General features: G+C 56.0%; 2 protein-coding genes across 5 annotated transcripts in view; both read right to left on the bottom strand.

The window, feature by feature from the left end:
* Positions 1–973: 973 nt before the first annotated feature.
* Positions 974–9,067, bottom strand: ZBTB9 (zinc finger and BTB domain containing 9). Of its 3 annotated transcripts, none has more exons than XR_014788677.1 (3): positions 8,941–9,067; positions 4,892–8,062; positions 4,373–4,732 (listed from the first exon to the last, which is right to left on the bottom strand). XR_014788677.1 is itself a non-coding variant. In XM_084841300.1 (2 exons), the coding sequence occupies exon 2, from the start codon at positions 8,030–8,032 to the stop codon at positions 6,593–6,595; it is 1,440 nt and encodes a 479-aa protein (XP_084697426.1). In that variant the 5' UTR covers positions 8,033–8,062; positions 8,615–8,934; the 3' UTR covers positions 974–6,592. The 3 variants fall into 3 exon arrangements, 1 of the variants encoding a protein (XP_084697426.1); XR_014788678.1 differs by having other exon boundaries at positions 4,373–5,034; positions 5,361–8,062; XM_084841300.1 differs by lacking the exon at positions 8,941–9,067 and adding an exon at positions 8,615–8,934 and having other exon boundaries at positions 974–8,062.
* An 8,219-nt stretch (positions 9,068–17,286) lies between these two features.
* Positions 17,287–17,615, bottom strand: part of SYNGAP1 (synaptic Ras GTPase activating protein 1) — a 48,198-nt gene continuing 47,869 nt past the window's right edge. The window contains exon 16 of one of the 2 annotated variants that reach the window (XM_084832663.1): positions 17,287–17,470. In XM_084832663.1, coding sequence (XP_084688789.1) covers positions 17,315–17,470 — 156 coding nt within the window. In that variant the 3' untranslated portion in view covers positions 17,287–17,314. The remainder of the gene's footprint in view (positions 17,471–17,615) is intronic. The other variant, XM_084832664.1, reaches the window with a different exon arrangement.

Genomic DNA, 17,615 nt, shown 5'->3' with positions numbered 1-17,615 from the left:
AGCCCATTATTCCGTGTCCTGCACTCTGGGATGATCAAGAAGAGATTCTGGCCTTCTTCTCTGTGACAACCTTTCAAGTACTTGAAGAGTGCTATCATATCTCCCCTCAGTCTTCTCTTCTCAAGGCTAAACATGCCCAGTTCTTTCAGTCTGTCTTCAAAGGGCTTTGTTTCCAGTCCCCTGATCATCTTTGTTGCCCTCCTCTGAACCCTCTCCAGTTTGTCTGCATCCTTCTTCAAGTGTGGTGCCCAGAACTGGACACAGTACTCCAGATGAGGCCTAACCAGTGCTGAGTAGAGGGGAACTAGTACTTCCTGGGATTTGGAAGCGATGCTTCTATGAATGCAGCCCAAAATAGCATTTGCCTTTTTTGCAGCCACATCACGTTGTTGGCTCATATTCAGCTTGTGATCGACAACAATTCCAAGATCCTTCTCACTTGTAGTGTGGTTGAGCCACGTATCCCCCATCTTGTAACTGTGCATTTGGTTTCTTTTTCCTAGGTGCAGAACTTGGCATTTGTCCCTATTAAATGTCATTCTGTTGTTTTCTGCCCAGCGCTCCAGTCTATCCAGATCACTTTGAATTGTGTTTCTGTCTTCCAAAGTATTAGCTATCCCTCCCAGTTTTGTGTCATCTGCAAATTTGATCAGCATTCCCTGCACCTCCTCCTCCAAGTCATTCATACAAATGTTGAAGAGCACTGGGCCCAGGACTGAGCCCTGCGGTACCCCACTCGTTACCTCTCCCCAGCATGAGAAGGTCCCATTGATAAGCACTCTTTGAGAAGGTCCCATTGATAAGCACTCTTTGAGTCCGATTCTGTAGCCAACTGTGGATCCACCGGATCGTTGTTTCATCTAGCCCACTTTGAGCTAGTTTGCTCATCAGGATATCATGGGGCACTTTGTCGAAAGCTTTGCTGAAGTCGAGGTGTATGATGTCTACAGCATTCCCACGGTCTACAAGGGAGGTTACTTGATCAAAAAATGAGATCAGATTTGTCTGGCAGGACTTGTTTTTGACAAATCCATGTTGGCTTCGAGTAATCACAGCATTGTTTTCAAGGTGCTTCCAGATGGATTGCTTTATCATCTGCTCCAGAATTTTATCCTCCCTTGTAGATGGTGGGAATGCTGTAGACATCATATGCCTCGACTTCAGCAAAGCTTTCAATTCAGATTCAGACCTGAGCCGTACAGGGCTTTATAGGACATGACCAGCACTTTGAATTGTGCCCGGAAACAGACTGGGAGCCAGTGAAGCTGTTTTAGCAGGGGAGTTGTATGCTCCCTGTAACCAGCCCCAGTCAGCAGTCTGGCAGCAGCTCTTTGACCCAGCTCATTTTTCCGAACATTCTTCTGAGGCAGCCCCATGTAGAGCGCATTGATGATACAATATTATCCATTCAGTCATGTCCAACTGTTGGCGATTCTATGGATCATCTCTCTCCACATATCCCAATCTTGTACTATTTCTTTGAGCTGTTCCATGCTCTGTTTGGTATTAATTTGATACCCCAGACCAAAAGGTAGCCAACAAGCTACTGGGGAAGAGCAAGGGCCTCTGATAAGTAATCATGGCAAAAATGATGTGTCTGAGGCAAATCCAGCAGGAACCCCAGCTGTTGATACAGCCAAAGGTGAAAGTAGGGGTCTGCGCTGTACAGAGATTCATCGAATAGCAACATGGAATGTCAGAGGAATGAGTCTGGGCAAACTGGATATTGTTAAACAACAAATGGAGAGGCTAAAAATTGACCTTCTTGGAGTCAGCGAGCTACACTGGACTGACAATGGCTTTTTTCAGTCTGAGGACTTTACTGTTTATTATTCAGGACATGATACTAAGAGAGCGCATTACAGTAATCCAGATGGGATGTAAATAAAGCATGTGTCACTGTGGCCAAATCAGACATCTCAAGGAACGGGCGCAGCTGGCACACTCGCTTTAACTGTTCAAATGCATTCCTGGTCACTGCTGAAACCTGGGCATCCAGGCTCAGGGCTGAATCCAGATGTGCACCCAAGCTGCAAACCTGTGTCTTCAGGGGGAGTGTAATGCCATCTAGCCCAAGCTGAATCCCTATTCCTTGATCTACCTTTTGACTGACCAGGAGCCCCTCTGTCTTGTCTGGATTAAGCTTCAATTTGTTTGCCCTCATCCAGTCCATTACTACCAACACACACCGGTTCAGAACCCCGACACTTTCCTTGGAATTAGATGGAAAAGCAAAGTAGAGTTGGGTGTCATCAGCGTACTGGTGACACCGAACCCCAAAATTCTGGACAACCTCTCCCAGTGGTTTCATGTATATGTTAAATAGCATGGGGGACAAAACAGAACCCTGAGGGACTCCACAAGTCAATGGCCAGGGAGTCGAACAGGAGTCCCCCAGCACCACCTTCTGGGTCCACCCCTCCAGGAAGGAATGGAGCCACTGTAAAACAATGCCTGCAAGTCCCATGCCAGCGAGGCGGCCCAGAAGGATATTGAAAGCCACTGAGAGGTCCAGCAGAACCAAGAGGGCCACATTCCTCCTGTCTAGTTCCCAGCGTAGGTCATCCACCAAGGCAACCAAAGCTGTTTCTATCCCATAATTGGGTCTGAAGCCAGATTGAAATGGATCTAGATAATCTGTCTCATCCAGGAATCCCTGGAGTTGGGAGGCCACCACATGCTCCAATCTCTTGCCCAGAAATGGAATATTGGAGACTGGCCGATAATTATCCAATATGATGGGGTTCAGGGAGGGCTTTCTTAACAAAGGTCTCACCACCGCCTCCTTCAGGCAGGCTGGAACTCTGCCTTGCCTAAGGGAGGCATTAGCCACTCCCCTTACCCACTCGGCCAGTCCACCTCTGGCTGCTTTTATGAGCCAGGAAGGGCAAGGATTTAGAACACACGTGGTGGCTCTCACCTCTCTCCCAGGATCCTGTCCACATCCTCAGGCTGCACAAATTGAAAGGTATCCAACAACACTGGACGAGCAGGGGCCAAAGTTACATCCACTGGGTCTGTATCAACTATAGCGCCCAAGTCAGAGCACATCCGAGCGATTTTGTCTGCAAAGAAGTGAGCAAATTGTGCACAGTGGGCTGTCGAGAGTTTTAAATTATCCTCTTGCGGGCTGGTGTGTAAAAGACCCCTGACCACTCGAAACAGCTCCACTCAACGGCTCTTTGCAGATGCAATAGTGGCAGAAAAAAAATCTTTTCTTTGCTGCCTGTATTGCCACAGAGCGGGCCTTCCAATAGGCTCTAGCCTGGGTTCGATTGGATTCACTCCGAGTTTTCTGCCAGCGTAGCTCCAGTCAGCTCACTCGTTTCCTTGCCGCCTGCTCCCTTGAAAGCCAGGGTGCTGGTGCGGCTCCTCTTCAAGGCACGCCCGCAGCAGGAATGCAGCTCCCGGGGCCAGTGTGTTCGCTCGGCCTCGCCTTTCATTGCTCTTTGGCTCCCTCTTGTAGCCATTTTCGAGACAGTCTGTCTTGAGATGTGTCCTGGCCCCACATCTGCAGCATTCCTTTGTCCTTGCCTTAAGGGTTTGTTCCGATTCCCTCCTGGCCTTTGTCTCCGGTGCTCTTCAACATTTTTATGAATGACTTGGAGGAGGTGGTGCAGGGAATGCTGATCACATTTGCAGATGACACAAAATTGGGCAGGATAGCTAATACTTTGGAAGACAGAAACAAAATTCAAAGTCATCTTGATAGACTGGAGCACTGGGCAGAAAACACCAGAACAACATTTAATAGGGATAAATGCCAAGTTCTGCACCTAGGAAAAAGAAACCAAATGCACAGTTACAAGATGGGGGATACGTGGCTCAACAACATGACAAGCGAGAAGGATCTTGGCATTGTTGTCGATCACAAGCTGAATATGAGCCAACAATGTGATGTGGCTGCAAAAAAGGCAAATGCTCTTTTGGGCTGCATTCATAGAAGTATAGCTCCCAAATCCCAGGAAGTACTAGTTCCCCTCTACTCAGCACTGGTTAGGCCTCATCTGGAGTACTGTGTCCAGTTCTGGGCACCACACTTTAAGAAGGACACAGACAAGCTCAAGAGGGTTCAGAGGAGGGCAACAAAGTTGATCAGGGGACTGGAAACAAAGCCCTATGAGGAGACACTGAAAGAACTGGGCGTGTTTAGCCTTGAGAAGGCTGAGGGGAGATAGGATAGCGCTCTTCAAGTACTTGGTTGTCGCAGAGAGGAAGGCCAGGATCTGTTCTCCATCATCCCGGAGTGCAGGACACGGAATAATGGGCTCAAGTGACAGGAAGCCAGATTCCGGCTGAACATCAGGAAAAGCTTCCTGACTGTAAGAGCAATACGACAATGGAACCGATTACCTGGGGAGGTGGTGGGCTCTCCCACACTGGAGGCGTTCAAGACGAGGCTGGACAGCCACCTGTCAGGGATGCTCTGACTTGGATTCCTGCACTGAGCAGGAGGTTGGACTCAGTGGCCTTGAAGGCCCCTTCCAACCCTACTATTCTATGATTCTATGACACCAGAGCCAGGGAGGTGTTGCGGTTAGTGTTGGACTGGGACTTGGGAGCCTGGGTTCTAGTCCCACCCGGCCATGACACTCACCGGGTGACTCTGGGCCCATCACTGACTCCCAGCCTGATCTGCCCCGCAGGGTTGTGTTGTGAGCATAACATGGAGAGCAGGAGGGCCACGTAAGCTGTCTTGGGCTCCTTGCAAGAGGAAAAGACCAGGGTATAACTGTAATAATGATGAAATATTGGGGCATGAATAATTGTTGCAAGGGTATCTCTGTCCAGGGAGGATCACAGTTGGTATATCAGCCTCAGCTGGTCTGAGGCCCCCTGCGCCTCCCGTGACAATGCTGGATCCAAGATCACCCCAAACTGTGAAACTGACCCTGTAGGCCAAATGCCACTTAACAAGCCAGGCGGACCACCCACAGCATGTCTCTCTGTCCCGTCTGGATTCAGTCTGTTTATTGGCGTTCATCCAGCCCATTATCCAGCCCAGGCACTCGGTCAGATCATCAACCGTCTCGCCTGTATTCAGGGAAAAGCAAAAGTGGCACGCTGTCTCTCCAACCTGAGACCTCACGGCCTCCAGTCACATCCACCTGAGGGCACCACGTGTGGGGCTGCCCCTTGCCAGGGGGCACAGCCCTCCACTGCAGCACAAGGGAGCAGCAGGGCCCAGGGAGACCCTCACACTGGGCTCCAGCCAGCCTCTGTACCGGCCCTGGTGGGACTCAGGCACAGCTCAAGCCCTTGCTTTGGATGCAAGGCCCTGGCAATGGTTCACCCACTCTGCTGTGCCCCTGGCGCCTCGGGGCAGGGGGTGGAGGTCATCCAGGCACCACTGTAGTCACCTTCCGCAGGAGGAAGCGAGTCCTGCTCAGTGGGAGAAGCATTCCATGGACTGGGGTGGCGAGGAAGCTCTCTGGGCATGCCTTTCATAGACGTCTCGTCCTGCCACGTGGGGCTCGCTCCCTGAGGAAGAAACCCTCCCTGCCTTCCTTCCCCATCTCCAGGATGGGTACCCCTTTCAAAGCTCTATCCCCCACCCCGCCCCATCCTTGCACGGGCACGGGTAGGATTGAGGCAAAGACCACTCAGCCACATGCTCTCGGTAGTTTTATGCAATGTCAGGACACCATGGAGAACTTTACAGCTCATGACATGTGAAAGAACTGGACCCTGTAAGTCTGCAAAGGGGGCCAGCTGGCTCCAAGAGAGTCCGTGGCCTCAGGAAGCGCCCGCCAAGCCTCCACTCCACACAGCTCTTCTCAGACAGCGCAAGGCGAGCAAAGGAGTGGCAATGCGTACGGCACCCTAGGCCATGCCCAGGAGCAGACAGCACCTGGGAAAGACTTGCCTTGTGCCCGGGCTGCGAGGCGTGGGGGGCAGATGCCGCTGCTGCCCATCACCACGACCGCTCCGGCTTTGCGACGGGAAGAGACAACCCCACAGGGGAAGGGGAGACGTCCATCGACAGGCATCGGCCAAGACAGCCCAAGGAACCTCCAGGCAGGGGGGCGGCAGTGGACCCTGCTCCGTGGAGGGCAACAGCCGGGGACAGCTCCCACCCCCAAGTCCAGCCTGTGGGCTTCGCAGAGGCACCTGCCTGGCAACGAGGGGAAACGGGGCATGCTGAGCCAGGACCCCCCTGGCCTGACCCAGCTGGGCTGCACTTCCACCAGTGCTGCCCGCAGGGGGGCGCTAGGAAGTCCCTCAGAGCGGAAAGAGCCGGCTGAGCTCCTGGCCAGCTCAGCCGCCGCCACACCCCCCTCGGCTCACCCTCTTGGACGCTCACCCTTTGCTCCTGGCAGGGCCAGCTGTCCTCCGCTCTGCGGCCCGCAGCCCATGGAACGCTTCTCCCCAAAGCAGCACGAGCCCCAGCACAGGGGGCAAGCGCTCCTCCACATGGCCCGGGCAGCCACGCCCAGAAGCACTCCCTCCCGCTCCTCCCCGCCTGTGCAGGGCCAGGGACCCCAGAGAGCAGGAGAGGTCGAGGGCAGCAGGGCTGGGCTCCCGCCGCCCCGCTCCAGCCCTCGGGAGGGCCCAGTCCTGGCCCGGGGCGGGCCCCATGGCAGCCCCGCCCCTACTTGTAGGTCCAGCAGGCGGTGGCCCAGCCCTGCCCCTTGCAGAGCTCCTTGTGCTTGAGGAAGCAGCTCTGGACACGGAACTTGCGGCCGCAGTCCTCGCAGGCATACAGGTTGCCATCGTGGGTCTTCATGTGCTCCGTCAGGTGGTGCTTGAGCTTGAATTTCTTGTTGCAGACCGAGCAGCCGAAGGGGCGCAGGCTGAAGGTCAGCATGATGTGCCGGTCCCGCTTGGGCTTCACCGCAAAGCGCTTCCCGCACAGGCAGCCGAACTTCTTGCCGTCTGGTGCCGACATCAGCTTGACAGGTGCGTGGACCACCTGCCCGTGCACCGCGTGGGCAATGATCTCATTGCCATGCAAGTCCACTGGCTTCCAGGAGCTCTCCGGGAAGGCCACCGAGTCCGAGGAGAGTGGCTGGGCCTTCGCCGAGAAGCTGCTGCCGGGCGTCCCGCTGGAGGAGGCGGTAGCCCCACTGGGCAGGATGTAGCTGACCTCGCCTGTCTCCTGGATCTCGGCCTGGCACAGCCCCGGCATCTCGGCCAGGCCCAGCGGCCTGCCCAGGGACTTGAGGAAGCCCGACTCCGACAGGCATGAGCCGGGGTGGCCACCGCCGCCCAGCCCCGAGGCTGCCGCCTCTTCGGAGTCAAAGCGTTCCTGCTTGATGTAGAAGACCTTGGGGGCCTCGTGGGAGGAGGCAAAGCCAGAGCCCGGCTCTCCAGAGCCCTTGGAGCCGCCACCGCCAGCCGGGCGGGGGGCATCCTCCTCCTCGCCCTCGTCCAGGATGACCTTCACCGGCCCATCGGTGGAGCCACTGCAGATCTGGGCCTGACGCTCCTCCTCCTCATCCTCGTCCTCGTCCTCCTCGTCGTGGGGCACCCGGATCTTCAGCACCTCCTCCTCGTCGTCAGGGCTGCCGTGCTGCATGTGCCGGCCCCCACCAGGCCCTTCTGTGCCACCGCCCGCCTCCCCATCGTCCCTGGCCCCAAAGTAGTTGCTGCTGCTGGGCGACTGGCTCTCACTGGCCCGGCTGGACCAGGGCGGGCGGCAGGGGCCGCCCTCCAGCTCCTTGAGGATGCCCGAGCACTGGTCCACCACCTGCCACATCTGCAGGCCGCTGGCCACCAGGAGGTGGCTGGGCAGGGCCTCCAGCAACAGCTTGAGTCGGCCCGAGTAGATCAGCTGCAGGAGGTTCTCGAAGGCCTCAGGCTCGATGACGCTGGGCAGCACGATGCAGTTGGTGTCGTTGAGCAGCAGCTTGTCATGGAAATAGGGCGAGGAGGCGGCCAGCACACTCTTGTGGGCCTGGAAGACCCGGCCCTGCACATGGATGGAGATGTCGCAGAACTTGCCCTCCTGGCGGTGCTTGTTGAGCGACTCCAGCAGGACAGCCGCGTAGTGGGGGAACTGGATCTGCACACTGCGCGTCTCGGCCTCCATGGTGCTGGCGGCCCCAGGAGCGGGAAGCAGCTGCAGGGAGATGGGGAAGAGGCGGGGAAGAGAGGGGGGCGTGCGTGAGCATGCACGCAGAGCAAGGCCTGAGGGAGGAGGGGCACCAGGCTGCCTGGAGACTGCCACTGGCTCCGGATCCCTGGTCCAAACAGCTGGTGGCGCTGCTCACGGGGGAGGCTGAAGAACTCTGCGCCTGCCCAGAGGCACCCCTTCCCACACGGGCCCGACAACCAGGTTGCACCTGCGATCTCCTTGCCCGAAATTTAGCTCCAGGGAGGCAGCGAAGGGCATGAGGTGGCCCACCTAGACAAGACACCCCCGCCCCTGCGCGAGGCCTGGTACGGAAGGCCACAGACCAGGCCAGCAAGGCGCGGGCAATGGCCCAGGGAGGCCCCCGCCCCAGAAAGCCCCATCCAGCCCTGGTGCTCGGAGGAGGGAGCTCCTGACTCTGCGCCTCTGGGGGGGCTCGGGCAGCCCAGGGGCCGCCGTGCTGGCAGGGGAGCGGCCGCGCCCCGGCTGCCCGCCCCCCGGACAAGGGGCTGGGGGTCCTGGCTCAGCGCCAGCCCTCACCCGGCCCTCTCCGGAGGTCGCCGCCCGTTCGGGGGGAGCGGCTGAGGTCGCAGCCCGGCGTCGTGCCGGCCGCCCCTGGCTCAGCTGGCCGGGGCGCCCTTCCGCCCCGGCACAGAGCGGGAGGGCCTGGGGCTGCCGCTCCCGCGGCCCCGCGTGGGCAGAAGGGCTGCCGCCGCCAAGGTGGGGGCGGGGCGGCCACGTTCCCCGCCCAGGGGGAGGGGAGGGGAGGGGAGGCGCTCTGCACACGCTCAGGGGCGCCCAGCCCGCCTCTCCCCCTCGGCGGGCGGTGGCTGACGTGGCTCGGGGGCGGGGCGCCTGCTCCTCACCCGGCGGCGGCGGCGGCGGCGGCGGCCTCCCTCCTCCGCCTGGTCCTGCCTCCCGTCCCAGCGAAGCAGCCGAGCAGGAGCGGAGCGGAGCGGAGCGACCACCCCGGCCACGACGCGCCCCGCCCCCGGAGCCCCTCGCCCAATCAGGAGCGGGGGCGGTGCCTGATGGGATTGGCGCCGCCTGCCATTGATCCGCCCCTAGCCCCGCTTCTGCCAGTAGGGGAGCACTTCCCGGTGAGGACTGGCCACTGAGAGGCAGAGGGCGCATAAGACCCGCCCTCCTCCGGGCCAACCACGGAGCCCCGCCACGGCCCGGTAGAACGTCACAGCAGCAGCAGCAGCAGCAGCAACGGCTCAGGGGGGGCGGGATGGAGCGAGAGAAGAAGTTGCCAGCGGCGCTCAGTGGCTGGAGGGTAAATTCGGTCGCCCAATCTGGCACTGGGATGCAGGAGTAGACCTTCCCATTGGCCACGGCTCGAGGGTAGGGGCTGGGCTGTTTTGGACGGAGGCAGCGATTGGCTGCCTCTGATGGGAGGGTATTTTAGGAGGCAACCTCGGATCATCCGATTAAAGGGGCCTTCTCTATCTGACACAGAGGTCCAACTTAGGAGAAGGGTCTGGGGGAGAGAGCGCAGGACAGGAAGGCCTGGCGTGCGATGGTCCATGGGGTCACGAAGAGTCGGACACGACTGAACGACTGAACAATAACAGCAACTGGGGGAGAGGGAGGAGTCGATGGCCAGCTGTCCTCTTTGGCAGAGGCCAGTCCTCTGTTTGAAGAGCTGCCAGAGGTCGGTGTTCGCTTTTATATCAGGGCTGCTGCCCATGTGCAGCTGGAGTCATACAGATCACTTGGTCACAGCCTTCCACCCTAGAGTGGTGAGCTTTCTATTTAAATTAGAATTATTTTGAAATCTGCACCTATACAAATCAGCACATGCAAATTCTGTGAAAGCGCACCTGTCCTCTTTGGGGGCAATTCACAGATGTCCCCTCCTCCCTCGGTCGTGTCAGTCCGTTGCAGCAGAAACAACCAAGGATACTGAGGCACGAAATGCTTCTGCTGTAATCATAGAATCATAGAATAGTAGGGCTGGAAGGGGCCTACAAGGCCATCGAGTCCAACCCCCTGCTCAAGGCAGGAATCCAAGTCAGAGCATCCCTGACAAATGGATGTCCAGCCCCGTCTTGAAGGCCTCCAGTGTGGGAGAGCCCACCGCCTCCCCAGGTAATTGGTTCCACTGTCGTATTGCGCTTACGGTCAGGAAGCTTTTCCTGATGTTCAGCCGGAATCTGGCTTCCTGCAACTTGAGCCCATTATTCCATGTCCTGCACTCTGGGATGACCGAGAAGAGATCCTGGCCTTCCTCTCTGTGACAACCTTTCAAGTACTTGAAGAGCGCTATCATGTCTCCCCTCAGTCTTCTCTTCTCAAGGCTAAACATGCCCGGTTCTTTCAGTCTCTCTTCATAGGGCTTTGTTTCCAGTCCCCTGATCATCTTTGTTGCCCTCCTCTGAACCCTCTCCAGTTTGTCTGCATCCTTCTTAAAGTGTGGTGCCCAGAACTGGACACAGTACTCCAGATGAGGCCTAACCAGTGCTGAGTAGAGGGGAACTAGGACTTCCCGGGATTTGGAAGCTATGCATTGGCCTTTTTTGCAGCCACTTCACATTGCTGGCTCATATTCAGCTTGTGATTGACAACAATGCCAAGATCCTTCTCGCTTGTACTGTGGTTGAGCCACGTATCCCCCATCTTGTAACTGTGCATTTGGTTTCTTTTTCCTAGGTGCAGAACTTGGCATTGATCCCTATTAAATGTCATTCTGTTGTTTTCTGCCCAGCGCTCCAGTCTATCCAGATCACTTTGAATTTTGTTTGTCTTCCAAAGTATTAGCTATCCCGCCCAATGTGTCATCTGCAAATTTGATCAGCATTCCCTGCACCCCATCCTCCAAGTCATTCATACAAATGTTGAAGAGCACTGGGCCCAGGACTGAGCCCTGCGGTACCCCACTCGTTACCTCTCCCCAGTTTGAGAAGGTCCCATTGATCAGCACTCTTTGAGTCCGATTCTGTAGCCAACTGTGGATCCACATGATCGTTGTTTCATCCAGCCCACTTTGAGCTAGTTTGCTCATCTGGATACCATGGGGCACTTTGTCGAAAGCTTTGATGAAGTCGAGGTATATGATGTCTACAGCATTCCCACGGTCTACAAGGGAGGTGACTTGATCAAAAAATGAGATCAGATTTGTCTGGCAGGACTTGTTTTTGACAAATCCATGTAGGCTTCGAGTCATCACGGCATTGTTGTCAAGGTGCTTCCAGATGGATTCCTTTATCATCTGCTCCAGAATTTTCCCAGGGATTGATGTTAGTCTGACTGGTCTGTAGTTCCCAGGTTCCTCCTTTTTACCCTTTTTGAAGATAGGGACCACATTAGCCCTCCTCCAGTCATCTGGCACTTCCCCCGTCCTCCATGATTTCTCAAAGAGAATAGACAGCGGTTCTGAGAGTTCTTCTGCCAGTTCCTTTATTACTCTAGGATGCAGTTCATCTGGCCCTGGAGATTTGAACTCATTCAAAGGAATTAGGTGTTCCTTGACCATATGCCTATCGATCTCAAGCTGCAATCCTGCCCCTTCAGCCTGCACTTCACTTTTGCCAGGGGGGTCATAGACCCTCTTTTGGGAGAAGACTGAGCCAAAGTAGGAATTGATCACCTCTGCCTTTTCTTTGTCATCTGTCATCATTTTGCCATCCTTATTTAATAGCTGAACCACCATTTCTTTCCTCTGCCTTTTATTGTGCACGTAGCTGAAGAAAGCCTTTTTGTTGTTTTTAGCATCCCTTGCTAACCTCAGCTCATTCTCAGCTTTAGCCTTCCTGACGCCATCCCTGCAATTCTGTGCCACCTGCCTGTACTCTTCCTTTGTTACTTGGCCTTCTTTCCACTTCCTAGATGTGTCCTTTTTTGTTTTCAGGTCATCCCTAAGCTTTTTGTGAAGCCACATTGGCTTCTTCTGTTGTCTTCCACCTTTTCTTCTTGTTGGAATTGTTTGTGATTGTGCCTTGAGAATAAATGTGATAGACTTCAAAGTGCCACAAGGCTCTTCATTGGTGTCAAAGCAGCCCTGAGTCTGACCGCTCACTCTGTCTTCAAAATATCTCTACCTTTCCCCACAGGAGAAGGTGGGATATATCGACAAAAACTGGGAGGCACTTAGAGCCACCTGCAGGGTGCCTTGCATCCCTTTTTCTGGCCTGTGCCTTTGGAACCAGGTACTCTGCCCCTAAGCCCAAGCCCAGCAGGCCTCTCCTGGCCCACGGCTTCTCTACAGGGTGCCTTTTTCTGTACCTGAGTTGCTCTGGCCTCCCGAAGCAAGAGCAGGAAGAGCTTTTTCTGGGGCTGCTGCGCAAAGAGTCGAGAGGATGCCAGTGGTGGCTATGAGCCATCACTGGCCTAAGCTTCCTGAACGTGCTGGATCAGACCAAGGGTCCATCTAGTCCAGCATCCTGTTCCCACAGTGGCCAACCAGCTGTCGACAGGGAACCCACAAGCAGGACACAAGTGCAACAGCACCCTCCCGCCCATATTCCCCAGCAACCGATGTACATAGGCATACTGCCTGTGATACTGGAGAAAGCATATAGCCATGAGGACTAGTATCCATTGATAGTCTCCTCCTCAATGGGTTTGTCCAATCCCTTTTAAAGTCATCCAAAGTGGTGGCCACTGGTGGCATTCAGATCCGGGGGTCTGAACATCCCTTCCTCATGCTGCTGTCGCCTGGGGCAGGCAGCATGAGAGGCACAGAGCTGGGACACGAGACCCCCCTTCTTCTGGGTCATAGGATCATATAATAGTAGGGTTGGAAGGGGCCTACAAGACCATCGAGTCCAACCTCCTGCTGAAGGCAGGAATCCAAGTCAGAGCATCCCTGACAGATGGCTGTCCAGCCTCGTCTTGAATGCCTCCGGTGTGGGAGAGCCCACCGCCTCCCGAGGTCATGGGTTCCATTGTCATACTGCTCTAACAGTCAGGAAGTTTTTCCTGATGTTCAGCCAGAATCTGGCTTCCTGTCACTTGAGCCCATGATTCCATGTCCTGCACTCTGGGATGATCAAGAAGAGATCCTGGCCCTCCTCTCTGTGACAACCTTTCAAGTACTTGAAGAGCGCTATCCTATCTCCCCTCAGTCTCCTCTTCTCAAGGCTAAACATGCCCAGTTCTTTCAGTCTCTCTTCATAGGGCTTTGTTTCCAGTCCCCTGATCATCTTTTGTCCAGCTACGCTTCCTCCCCTTGTGCTTCCACCTCATCTGCACATTGCACGTCCTGCCTGGGTGGCATCACATTGTGCCCGTTCGTGCAGGTGCGCACTCTTTGGCCCATCTGCCCCCCACCCAGCAGGCCTGAGCCACCTCTCGGTCTGGGCTTGGACCAAAGGGCCTGGGCAAAACCAGCAAAGCAACGGCCCCAAAGTGCTTCATTGTTTTACCCCAAGGGGTGGGGGGGGGGGCTTGGGGGCCCAGCCCCCTTTCCCAGGGCTTTTTCCTTCCTGTCCCGAGAAGACAGAGGGCACAGCAGCTTCTTGCTGCTGTGAGCTATGCAGCTGTCCTCTCTCAAGAAGCCCCCGGGGAAAGTGCCCCTTATGGGGAGAGGGCCACCTCCCCATGGCCACCCACCCAAGGCCAGGATGGCTGTGAAGAAATGCCCTGCAAATAACCGTTCTTACGTTTAAAAGCTTTTTGCGCCCTCTGTGGCCATAGTGAGCCTGAGGCCTAGTGGCAGTGACTGCCAATGGTGCCTTAAACCTTGTGGCTGCCGTGGTTACAGCGGCTTCTGAAGGGAGGATTCAAGCCTTTTAAAACGTCTGGTGTGGGGGGGGAGGTTAACTTTGTTTTGATTGGTCAGGTAGGTCAACAAAGATGATTCGCAACTAGAAGTTCCATAAGGAACATGATTGGCCGGGAGATTTTAAAAGGTTGGAGAAGTCAGTCAGCCAGTTGGAGGTAGGGGGTCCGTGTATTCATTTAAGCTGCCCGATGCTGCTGGACACCCCAGTTTCTCCCAGGAGTCCATGTAAAAGCACAGATGCAATTCTCTTCTGGAGCTGAGAGTTGGTGGCTGAAGAGAGCCGAGCTCAGAGCTGGGGGGGAAGGAAGCCAGCCTGAGGGAGCTCTGCTGGGGGGAGAGCGGGAGGCCCGGGGGCTGTGGTGCTACTTCAGGCAGGCAGCTGAGCCCAGCACCAGGGGCAATTCTGTCAGAGGCGTGGCCAGAGGAGGCCAAAACTAACATCAAAGCCAAAGGCAGCAGGAAGAGCTGAAGACAGAGGACGCGGCGATGAAAGATTGGCTGGGGTGCTGTTCAGGGAAATCTGGTCTGAGGGGAAAGCTATCAAAAGCTTCTGCACCTGAGGAAGGCTCTCATTAGGTACAGCAGCCAAGGATATTTAAGTATGTTTAAGCATTCCCATCCTATAACTAGGATATTCCCTTATGTACAAAAGAGCCCTTTAAAAAACCAACTTGTTCAGTAGTTCTTGTCTCTTGTTTTGGTGCCCATCTCATGCCTCATCCAGCTGCTAAGTTTTAAAGTATTCTGAAATAAGATGAAGCAACAGAAAAGGGTCGGCTTGGGGAACTCTAGTGGCAGGGAGTTCCTTAGGCCCTGAAAGCAATTGCTAGAAAGAAACCCCCTAAGTGGGATTGCCCACTGAAGGAGCCATTTCCCCATACTGGCCCTGCCAATCAAGCCCCCAAAGCAGGCTGGAGACCCCACACATGCCCACCAGTGGAGCTGTGTGCAAATATCTCCCACTTTATCACTGGACAAATAATTCTGGAAATAATCACCCTCACAGGGCTAACTGCCATCCACGGCCCTGTGGGGAAGGAGGAGGAGTGAGGGAGCAGGCAAGGGAACATCAGGGCCTGCTCCAGTTGGACTGCCGCTCCTTTGGGAGATGAGAGGGGGGAACAGAGCCATCCCACCAGCCCTGCTGACAGTTTACCTAATTCTTTTTTTCTCTCCTCCCCATTGCTTTTTCCTTGTGTGTCGTGTCTTTTTTAGATTGTAAGCCTGCCGGCAAGGACTGTATTCTTTGATCATTGATTGTAAGCTAATCCCGGAGCCTTTTTTGGCGGAGGAGCGGGATAAAAATACAATCAATCAGTCATCACAGCTGTCCCACTTCCTGCAGGGCCCCTGTGCTCTCTCACTCCTCTTCATCTTGTCTGACACGCCGGTACCCACAAAGTTATGTTTAAGGCCTCAGCAGCCCTGTTCTCTGGTGATTTTAACAGCCTACATGACATCCCCTCTGTTGTAATAGAATTGCTCCCCCCTCCCACCCTTCGTTGCAAAAAGCCTCTTGGCACTTGCAACTCAAAACAGCAAAAATACAATTCTGAAAAACCCAGCAAGACGAAATCGGCAGAACTAGCAGATGGGGATAGAAAGTGCATGCTTCTCTCCCATAGTGCTCCGTGGGTGATGCCCGTGACTGCTCTCGGCGCAGAAATCCTGCTTGACGCTCAGGGCCCAACTTTCCCTGCTGGCAGATGGAAAGCTGCAAAACCCGCTGGGCCTAGAAGGTGGCTGGCGCAGGCGCAGTACTGACACTGAGGCTTCGCACCTGAGCCTAAGGTTTGGGCAGGTGTTCCCCAGCACCCCAAAGGAGTGCCCCCTTTTCAGTGCAGCCACCCCAGTTCTTCACAAGTGACATGATGTAAAAGACCAATTGCTTTTTATTAAACATTTTCTTCTGTTTTCACCACACACTCCAGAAAAAAAAATGAGAAAAAAATAAATTTGACATAAAATAAACTTGAGAGCTAGAGAGAGAGAGAGAAATTGACTGGGGAGTCCAAAGTGACACTACCGCCTGAACTCCCTTCTGAAGGTAGGAAATATGTACAGAGGGTTGAGGTCAAGACAGAGAAAGAGAGAGAGATTTAGCTCTTCTTATATACAGTACAAATCCCGCGGTAATTACACCTGGGGCAGTCCTTGGGAAGCAGGCAGCTGGGGTGGGGGCGTGGGGTGGACTGGGAAGCGGGGGTCATGGGGATTTCACATATGTACAAACTTTTATATTATAATAATAATTCATCATCGTCATCATAATACGTATAAATATCTACGGTGCCCGCCTGAGTCACCGTCATTGTCCGGGGGTGGGGGGAGAAAAAGGAGGGGAGAATCCTTACAAAAGAAATATGGGTTGGAGAGGGCAAAATGGCAAGTGGGGGGGGCAGACAGAGAGAGGAGGAAAGGGAGAAAGGGAAGATGCACCAGAAGAATAGCAAGAAAGAACACCCACGACAACCACTGTGTGCCGAACACTTTCACCCAGCAGCAGCTCAGGAACCAAAGCGCAACGGACGGACGGACGGCGAGCGAGCACCACACCAGGGGGGGTCAGCCCCCTTCCCCTTCACTTCTCTCCAGCAGGTGTGTAGGGCGGCGCCCCCCTGCCCTGAGCACCCTGCAGCTGGGCAGTTCTAAAAATGGCTTCTTTGAGAGAGTTTGACACGTCCCCCCCCCCCCCGCACACATGGTTTCTCCCTGGAAACGGGCGTGGGGGGCTGAGGCTGGGAGGGGGGGCAGCTTGAGTACAGGAAGGAAACGAAAGAACAAAGGAGTTAAGCCCCCTGGCCTGCCCCCACCGAGGAAAATAGACCTATGTATATATAGAATTAAGAAATTCAGAAGAATATTCAGAAAGAAACAGGGTGGGGGTGGGGCACTGTACAGAGCAGACAAGCCCTTTGTCAGAGGATGGAGAGCGCGGGGGGCGGGGGCTGGGCTGGGCCGGGCCGGGCCGGGCCCCCTCCGGAGCGGGAGGAGGGGAGGCCTGGCCGGGGCGGGCCCTCCGGGAGTCCGGCCGCCCCCCTGCGGAGGCGGCGGCGCGACAGGGCGCGGGGCGAGGCCAGGCAGGGCCCGGGGCGCGGGCGCCCCCCCGACCCTTCGCGGCCGCTGGCGGAGGCTGGCGCATCGCAAGGGAACCGGGACCAGCCTGCCCCTGGAGGCGCAGCGTTCTTTCCCAGCGGCAGAGAGGGTTGGGGGGGGAAGAGAAGGCGGGGAGCGGCCCCCCCGCCTTGCTGCCACTAGGAGGGGAGGCGGCAGGGATGCCACTCCTGAGAAATACCGGGGAGGGGGAGGGGGACACCCCCCCCCCCGAGCTCTGCTTCGGAGAGCAGGGAAGGTGCTCCACGGGCATGAGAAGGTTAAGATTGTCGTCTGTGTCCTGCTATAAAACACCCTGAAAATGCATCTGGACCCTTCCCCGGCCCCTGCGCGTGGATCTGGACCAGCCCCCACCCCACCCGCTGGCTGGGGCGGCGGGGTGAGGCGGGGGGCGGTCGCTAGTGCTCAGACGCGGTGTTGCGAAACTCTCCATTTTCCGTGATCTGGAGTCGCGGGGGCGGAGGCGGTTGCCCGGGTAGGATCCCGTTCCAGGGCTGGCCCATAGCGACGCTCAGACGCGGGTTTGCTGCACCCACGGCGGAAAGCTGCCTCTCCTGCAAGCGAGACAGAGGGAGAGGGAGCGCCACTTATTGATTCACGCCAGGGGGCGCCGCCGCCTGCGCAAGGCGCCCCGCCCCGCCCCGCCCGCCCGCGGGGTCGGTGGCGCTTTGCCGCAGGGCCGCGCGGCCGAAGGCGCCC

This window comes from Heloderma suspectum, chromosome 2 (genome assembly GCF_057233095.1).
Source record: "Heloderma suspectum isolate Gila_16-S chromosome 2, 16-S_ref, whole genome shotgun sequence".
Taxonomy (NCBI): domain Eukaryota; kingdom Metazoa; phylum Chordata; class Lepidosauria; order Squamata; family Helodermatidae; genus Heloderma; species Heloderma suspectum.
This window is presented reverse-complemented; position numbering and strand designations above follow the sequence as displayed.

Coding starts and splice junctions, on each gene's coding strand:
- ZBTB9 (XM_084841300.1), bottom strand. CDS start 8,032: ATGGAGGCCGAGACGCGCAGTGTGCAGATCCAGTTCCCCCACTACGCG.